Raw genomic sequence first — 9,428 nt, forward strand, 5'->3', positions numbered from 1 at the left:
TAGGTATTATTTGGGTGGTGGGTCATTCTCAGCACTGCAGTGACACTGACATGGTGGTGGTGTGTTAGTGTGTGTTGTGCTGGTATAAGTGGATCCACAGCAGCGCTGATGGAGTTTTTAAACACCTTACTGTCACTGCTGGACTGAGAAAAGTCCACCAACCAAAAATATATCCAGCCAACAGTGCCCCATGGGCAGCTTTCTGTGACCACTGATAAAGGTCTCAAAGATGACCAACTTAAACAGCAGCAATAGATGAGCGATCGTCTCTGACTTTACATCTACAAGGTGGACCAGCTAGGTAGGAGTGTCTTATAGAGTGGACAGTGAGTGGACACAGCACTTTAAAACTCCAGCAGCACTACTGTGTCTGAGCCACTCATACCAGCAAAACACACACTAACATACCACCACCATGTCATTGTCAGTGCAGTGGAATCATCCACCACCTAAATAATACCTGCTCTGTGGTAGTCTGACCATTGAAGAACAGGGTGAAAGCAGGCTGAAAAAGTATGTAGAGAAACAGGTGGACTACAGTCAGTAATTGCAGAACTACAAAGTGCTTCTATATGATAAGTGAAGCTGATAAAATGGACAGTGAGTGTAGAAACAAAGAGGTGGTTTTAATGTTTTGGCTGATTAGTGTACATTATAAATATACAGTATAAATTTGGCATTTTGACACCAAACACAGAATTTAGCTTCCAAGAAAAACAGCAAAGGCAGACTGCAATCACAGCAGGATACGTTACAATCGGCCCTTTGAGGGCCACCATAATGCGTTTGACACTCCTGCTTTAGAATATTAATAATTGAATTACATAGTAATTTTAAGTCAATGATGAATTACCTAAAGTTAAGTTTAGTGAAGGTTATTCTGACTTTGTGTAAGTGGAATTTTCTCAGCAGGCTTAAAAGTTTTAAGGTATCATTAATAGAAGAAAGACCCGTATTAACAAAAAGAGACAACACCAATAATTAATTAATATAAATGAACTTATGAAAAGTTGTGATGATTAAAATTCCAAAAAGTTCCAAAGGTTTGCTAAATAAACACAAGAATAAAACAAATGTTTAATTGTTTCCAGTTTAGAGTTACAAAAAGTGATGATACATCAAAACTACATTTCTTAAGAAAAGCATTGCATGAGTAAATTGTATGACGTATTTTGAGATGGATGATAGCCTGAGTCTGAGTGGGTAGCATTGTCGCCTCACAGCAAGAAGGTCCTGGGTTCGATCCCCAGGTTTGGCGGTCAAGGTCCTTTCTGTGTGGAGTTTGCATGTTCTCCCTGTGTCTGTGTGGGTTTCCTGCGGGTGCTTTGGAGAATTGTGAATTGGAGACGCTAAACTGTCCACGACTGTGTTCGATATAACCTTGTGAACTGATGAAACTTGTGTAATGAGTAACTACCATTCCTGTCATGAATGTAATCAAAAGTGTAAAACATGACGTTAAAATCTCAATAAACGATAGGCTGCGTTGGCTTGGTGCCTTTTTCCATCAGGAAGTTTCTAAAATCACCTACAGTCTGATCTAGAGAAAGCACTTAGTACAAATTGATAAATGAGTGAAGATATAAGGTATCGTATGTAATTTTTATAGGTACCCTGGTAATTTTCACCCAAAAATCTACAAATGTTAATGAGAGAAAAATAATTTAGCATTATAATGGATTTGGCCTTTTTATTCTTTAGTTTGAATATTAAGCAGGGAGTCACATAGTAATTTGAAGTTAATTATAAATTGTCTGAAGTTTAGTGAAGGTTATTCTGGCTTCGTGTAAGGCTAGCAGGCTTAAAATCTTTAAGGTATCATTAATAGAAGAAAGGCCTGTATTAACAAAAAGAGACAACAATAATTCATTAACATAAATGAACTTATGAAAAGTTTTAATGATTAAAATCAGGGGCGGCTCGTTCTTTAGGGCGATCGGGCGACGCACCACCAAAGGACGAAAGGGAAGAAATTTTTCTATCACAGCTGTGACTGTTCTGGAGTCTGTCTTGCCTCTGAATATCGTAGTCCAATCAGCGTCGAGTTGTGTTCCGTACAGTACCGCCCCTTTTGGGGCGATTTCAGTCTGATTGAAAATCGCCCGGATTGCTCTCATAGACTCATGTTAAGGCACTTTTTTTCGAACTGCAGGCGCTGCAACACATTCTGAATGGGTTCCGGGAGGGCTTGCACTTACGTGCTTGCGTCACACGTAACCTGGTGTCGTGATCTCGTGACCATGACTACCATCACCTCAGTTCGGAGCAACTCCAACATGTCATTAAGGGAAATTCAGCCATTCAGTCATCGTAGTAATAAGGAAAAATTAGCAACTTAAGAATTAGGGCCACCCAGACCACATTTAAACATCAAGCATGTACAAAGGGGGGGAAATCATACAAGTTACAAGTAAATTACAAGTAAGTAATGTAATTTTTAAATTGTGAAGTGTGATTGCACTTATTGTATCTCCCCAATTGTTTAATTGTACTTCTTTATTCATTGCACATCAGCCCCGATGCCGATCTTTATTCTGGATCTGCTGCACCTAAAATAAAATGCTATCTCATGAAGACCGAATTAAATTGTTAGTTTGAAGGTTTTACTTAATTTTATGATTAATGGTAAAGCTGGTCTCTCTCCATGTTCAAAGGTATTTGTGAGGGCAAACTGACAGATGACTTAAGATGTAAATTTTTTAACCTTTAATTTACCCATTGAACGGGTCACCTTGGCCATCATCGCAACAATTAACCCCCCTGAGAGATTTGGCAGGAGCCGCCACTGATTAAAATTATTAATAATATCTCCTTTGAAAATTCTGCTGAATAAACACAAGAATAAAACAAATGTGTAATAGTTTCCGGTAATGAATTTCTTAAGAATCATTGCATGGGTAAATCTGATGAAGTAATATATCTTGAGATGGATGATAGCCTGAGTTGGCTTGGTGCCTTTTTCCCTCAGGAAGTTTCTAGAATCACCTACAGTCTGATTAAGTACAAATTAATACATGAGTGAAGATCTAAGAGATCGTATGTAAAGTAAATTTTACTGGTACCCTGGTAATTTTCACCCCAAAATCTGCAAAGTTAATCAGAGTAAGAGTGATTTATTAAAATTTATTCAACGATTTACGCAGAAAGCTTTGGCTGCATTCCGAGTTCATTCCTAACTGCGCAGATTGTGCGCACACCGGCCCACGTAATCAAACCTGAGGGCGGCGTTACGGAGAAAACTCCGCTAAACGGACCCGGTGCGTGTGTTAAAGAGAGCGCTGCGACTGACCACACACTGCCCAGATTGAACCTCGGGGGCTCTGGACTGCCTCCAGACCACTTTGCGGGATGACGGAGGGTCACGTTACAGTCCTCGGACCGTCTCCATCGCCGTTTGATTCCGATCAGCCGAGTTACGACGCTCTGAAGAGACTGTACTGTAAGAACGGGGGGCACTATTTACGCATGCTGCCCGGAGGAACGGTGGACGGCAGCCGCCAAGAGAACGACGCTTACAGTAAGGAAAACATCCTAATGTAAACTAGAATACTTTTATTAAAACCCAGTATTACAGTCTCTACTCTTTAACTATTGTACTTTAATAAAAAATACAGTAACATCAGCAAAAAACAGAGTTGATTACATATATTGATTACATTAGTTTATACTATAAAATAATACTAACTCTTAGCTATCCTTTATATATTAAACTTTAATGAAATGTATCATCATTTATTCATTATGAAAAAAAAACAGGAATGTCATATAATAATGGGGGGGGGGTTAGATACAATGTTATTAAATTAATGTAATTATTAATTAATAATAATCATTTTAATTAATAATCATTTATATCTTAGTCTTTCTTGACTGTTTCCTTTTAGTTTTAGTACACCTTATTACTTTTGATACATTAGCCAGCAGAAGTCCTGCTACCCCATTATCAGGGCTTAAGTCTCAGTAGTGTGACATGATTGGCTATGTTGAAGGGGAGGGGTTATAACAGTCTAGCCTTTCGGAGGTGCACTTGTCTGTGTGCTCTTAATGCCAGTCCCATGCCCAAAAAAGCAATTAGCTGGCCAAGACTAGATTAGGCTGCAAAGGGGAAAAAAACTTTTGCTTTATTAGCCAATGATATTACATTTTATTAAATTAATAATTTTATATTTATACATTAATCATTAATATCATTATTATCATTAATAAAATATTAACAGTCAATGTTATTACACAATATTAATTTGTTCCATTTATAACAAATTAATAATAACAATTAGTTATTATTAGGCCCTAAGATCAGGGTTTGAATCTGTTGGCCGGCTGTCTAGTATTTACTTTGACTTTTATTTCATTGTGGACAGTCTGCACCCAAGATATTTCTTGTTTTGTCTGATCAACTTTATTTCATTTGTTAATAAACATCCATTCCTGCATTTCAGGCCTATAAAACATTTCAAAAAAGTTGAAACAGGGACAATTTAGGGCTAGTAATGAGGTAAGAAAGTAAATAATTTCAAACAGGTGATGCCAACAGGTGATTGTAATCTTGATCTGAGGAGCAAAGATGGGCAGTGGATCTCAGTTTTTCAGCAATGTGTGAGAAAATTATAAAAATGTTTAAAAACAATGTACCTCAAAGAAAGACTGAGGAATTTGCATATTGTCTTTCTAAAGTTCATAATATCAATAAACAATTCAAGGAATATGAAAGAATTTCAGTGCGCAAAGGCCAAGGGTGCAAGCTTAAGCTGAACGCCCATCATCCCTCAGATGGCACTGCATCAAGAACTATCATTTATCAAAAGCTGTAAAGAAAAATCAAGCAGTACAGAAAGGAATGTACACTACAGTAATCAGAATCAGAATCAGAATCAGAATCTTTTTATTCACCAAGTAGCAGATGTACAAGGAATCTCTTTAGGTGCAGGTGTCAACATACATACAAGTTAAATAGTAAAAGGTACACTATATCTAAACATATAATAAACAATAAACAATGGTATATATATACATAGAATAAAATAAACAATATAGTAGTGATAAAAAATTGTGCAATAGAGATTATTTACACATAAGGTGCATATGTGCATTAACTATTAAAATGCGGGAAGCTTGTGTGAAACCCACGAGCATTTATTAAAACGGAGGGATGTGGAAGTAGTCCTTGTTGAGTAAGCTGATTGCCTGGGGAAAGAAGCTGTGGAGGTGGCGGTTTGTACGAGTCTTTAATGCTCTCACTCTCTGTCTCCGCTGAGATGAGAACCTCTGAAAAAATGAGTGACCGGGGTGAGAAGAGTCTGCCATAAGCTTCCTTGCCCTCTTTTTCATCCTAGAGGAGTGTAGATCTTCTAGGGTGGGAAGACGACAGCCGATGATTTTCTCTGCACATCTCACTGTACGCTGTAGCTTACGTTTGGTGTGCAGAGACGCCGAGCCAAACCAGACGGTGATAGAAGCTGTGATGACGGACTCGATTATCGCAGTGTAGAATTGAACCAGCAGAGCTTGGGGCAGTCTAAGTTTCTTAAGCTGTCTCAGGAAGTACAAGCGCTGCTGGGCCTTCTTCATAACTGCTGTGCCATGCCTGTCCCATTTAAGATCCTGTTGGATGGTCGTGCCCAGGAATTTACAGGACTCGGCTCTGCTGACTGTGGAGCCGTGTATGACCAGCGGAGGCAGTGGAGAAGGTTTTTTCCTGAAGTCAATGATCATCTCCACCGTTTTTTGTGTGTTTAGCTCCAGGTTGTATTTACCACACCATGACACCAGCTGTGTTAATTCCTCCCGGTATGTGGACTCGTCGTTGTTTGAAATGAGTCCGATCAGGGTAGTGTCATCTGCAAATTTAATGAGCTTAACTGAGTTGCTGTTAGATCTGCAGTCATTGGTGTAGAGGGAGTAGAGCAGAGGAGAGAGCACACATCCCTGTGGAGCGCCAGTGCTGAGGCAGAGAGGATCCGAAATGTGGTCACCCACCTTTACATACTGTTTCCTATTAGACAGGAAGTTGTGGATCCAGTAGCAGATAGATGGGGGTACATTGAGCTGCCACAGTTTTTGAAGCAGAAGGTCAGGAATGATATTGTTAAAAGCAGAATTAAAATCTACAAACAGCACACGAGCATACGTAGAAGGGCTGTCCAGGTGTTGCAGGATGTAAGAGAGAGCCAAATTAATGGCATCATCTACAGACCTGTTGGCTCTATATGCAAACTGGAGAGGATCCTGAATGTCATGAGTCATAACTTTAAGTTGTTGAAGTACCAGTCTCTCAAAACACTTCATCACCACAGATGTTAGGGCCACTGGTCTGTAGTCGTTCAGGCAGGAAATCTTCTGCTTTTTTGGAACTGGAACGATGACAGAGGTTTTGAAGCATGCAGGAACAGCAGACATGTTCAGGGACTGATTGAAAAGATCAGTGAGGATGGGAGATAGTTGATCAGAACAATGCCTGAGTGTAGCAGGTGAGATGCCATCAGGTCCAGCAGCTTTCCTGATCTTCTGTTTCCTGAGAACACAGCCGACCTGCTGTTCAGTGAAGGTGATGGGTGGAGGTGGCATTAATGCAATTAAATGCAATTAATGGCAGCATTAATGCAATAAAAGTACATTGAGATTTTAGAGCAACACATGCTGCTCTAATAATATAATAATAATAATAATTAAATGCAATTAATGCAATTAATGGCAGCATTAATGCAAAAAAAGTACATTGAGATTTTAGAGCAACACATGCTGCACACATTACAAAGGCATAGCTGTGGAAGAAGAGGGTACAGGTACTAAACTAACCAGCCTGCAGTCCTGACCTGTCCCCAACAGAGAATGTGTGGAGAACTGTAAAATGAAAAAAAGCAACAACGACTATTCTGTACTGTTGTACATCTTAAGACGTGTTTGCAGGAAGAATGGGACAAAGTAAAACACTGAAATCACCTGAAACACTTAATCACTTGATATCCTTGGTGCCAAAATGTAAAAGTTTTGTATAAAGGATTTACAACATTGCAAAGTGGTAAATGCTTTACTGTCCCAACTTTTTTTGGAATGTGTTGCAGGCCTGAGATGCAAGAATGTAAATTAACAAATGAAATGAAGTTGACCTGACAAAACATAAAATATGTTAGATTCAGACTGTCTGATTATATCTAAAGATCAGTAAATGTAAGAAACACTGGAGTTTTTTATTAGAATTTTCCATACTGTCCCATACTGGGTTGTATTTTATTACCATAATAAAACTTATTTTTAGCTATTTTATAATTTATTTGTTATTAACCATGTTGCTACTTTGTTATACCACAAAGCTGTGCTAAAAGTAAAAGCAGTCAGCGCCGGTGTGGTGGTCATTAAAGGTCAAGAGACTGGGCGTTACCTGGCCATGGACAAAAGTGGAAAACTTCACGGCACAGTAAGTGTTGGCATAAAAAAGAATCATAATTGTTAAAACACACAATATATAGTGGTTAACAGCAAAGCTACAGGCAACAAAAGCTTTCACAAGATCGCATGTGTGGCATATGCATATAATTGTCACTGGGTGGTTCCTTTGAAAGCCACACAACAAAGCTCTAAGCCTTTTCCAGTAAGCCTTCAGAACCACAAAAGCTGTTAAATGATGTAAGATGCAACGTTAAAACATGTCTTAATAAAGCCCTGACTCATTAAGTCTTGTTGTAGATTAAAGTTTCAGACAACTGCTATTCTTATATCTTTTTATGTTGCATCCTAGTGCACACTGAACGATGAGTGCTATTTCAAAGAGAAACTGGAGGAGAACCACTACAACACATACAGTTCACAGAAGTATCAGGACTGTGGAGACTGGTACGTGGGAATCAAGAAGAGTGGGAAGATGAAACAAGGCCCCAAAACACACAGAAGCCAGAATGCTGTCTACTTCCTCCCAATTCCACTACACTAAACTTTTTTAACTGTTTTAACTGAAATTGTGATACATACCTAATTAATAATCTAGGGAAGATTGAACGATTTTATTTGTCATATATATGTACATGTACAGTACAATTAAATGTTTCTTTTGCATATCACAGCTTGATTTTGGAAGCTGGGATCAGAGCGCAGGGTCAGGTCAGCAGTTGTACAGCGCTCCTGGGGCTGAGAGGGTTAAGGGTCTTGCTCAAGGACCCAACAGTGGCTGCATGGCAGAATCCACAATCTCTTGTTCGATAGCCCAAAGCTCTACCCACTAGGCTACCACTGTCCCAGAAGAAGCATATAGACACTGTATATTCTATAGGGTGTGTGAAGCGTACTTTAAAAAAGCTATTTTAATAATTTATTTTTGTTGTATATAGTAATGTAAAAAAGTGGAAACGTTTTGTTTATGTGATCACTGTCTGTAAACAATTGTACATATATTCTACACCGATTATACATTTGTGTTGTACTTTCATATCTTTAATAAAATATCTATTAATGTGAAAGGTTTTGTACTAATACATTTATTTATATTTTATACAGTGGTACCTCGAAACTCAATGTCAGTTGGTTCTGGGAGTGGCATTGAGTTTCAAGGTTTTTTTTCCCATAAGGATGTATGGGAAACCTTAATGCATTCCGTGGTTCCGTGAAACTGCATATATTTTAGGCTGTTGTAAAATAATGGGGTTGTTTTTGACACTTATACACTAAAAATAACACAAATATAATATAAAAAAAACACTGAAATACATTAAAAATTAATAACAAAATACAATAAAACCTGCACATGCTTCTTTATTGTTTCCTTATGCTTCTTAATCGTGGAGATGCTTGATCTTGGAACACCATATTCCTTAGCGAGCTCAAAACCGCTTTTGCACTGGCTGTGCCGTTATTTCCTATGGAGTGTGGCAGTACAATTTTATCAAAGAAATTAACCAGATGTAGGGTTTGAACTCTAAGCTGAGCTTGGTCTGAGCTGGACACTCACAGACATGACATTCACCTTCCTAGTCTTAAGCCAGTACATTGCTTTGTGTGTTTAGTGTCATTATGATGAGAAGTGAAGCACCTACCCATATTCAGCTGTCTAGCAGAGGGCTGAATGTTTCCCACTGAATAGAAACACCCCACAACATTATGTTTTGACCCTAATGCTTTACCATGGGTATAGTGTATTTTGGGTGGTGTACTATGTTCAATTTTCCTCAAACATTGTGTTCAAAAAGTGCAAAACAGACTGTGTGTGCAATTTGTTTTTCGGAGGCTTATTTTGCCACACTGTGTGTAAAGCTTACTTGCATAGACCAACTAATCTCAGCCATAATGATTTGTAAGTCCTTGAAAGGTGCCATTGGCCTCTTGGTAATAACATTAGAAACCACAAAGTGCCACACAGGCTCAGGAGGTTTGTAGAGGTCAAATCTAGTTTAATATTACACCATGTTTATACGTAACAAAGTTTTTTTTACTCTATAGTT

The 9,428-nt window shown here is 38.5% G+C and overlaps 1 protein-coding gene across 1 annotated transcript; it reads left to right on the plus strand.

Annotated features, from left to right (window-relative positions):
• The first annotated feature begins 3,285 nt into the window (after positions 1 to 3,285).
• fgf1b (fibroblast growth factor 1b) lies at positions 3,286 to 8,460 on the plus strand. The gene is made up of 3 exons (XM_063011524.1): positions 3,286 to 3,517; positions 7,311 to 7,414; positions 7,736 to 8,460. The coding sequence occupies exons 1-3, from the start codon at positions 3,349 to 3,351 to the stop codon at positions 7,925 to 7,927; spliced, it is 465 nt and encodes a 154-aa protein (XP_062867594.1). The 5' UTR covers positions 3,286 to 3,348; the 3' UTR covers positions 7,928 to 8,460.
• Positions 8,461 to 9,428: the final 968 nt, after the last annotated feature.

The sequence above is a fragment of the Trichomycterus rosablanca genome, chromosome 16 (assembly GCF_030014385.1).
Source record: "Trichomycterus rosablanca isolate fTriRos1 chromosome 16, fTriRos1.hap1, whole genome shotgun sequence".
Taxonomy (NCBI): Eukaryota; Metazoa; Chordata; class Actinopteri; order Siluriformes; family Trichomycteridae; genus Trichomycterus; species Trichomycterus rosablanca.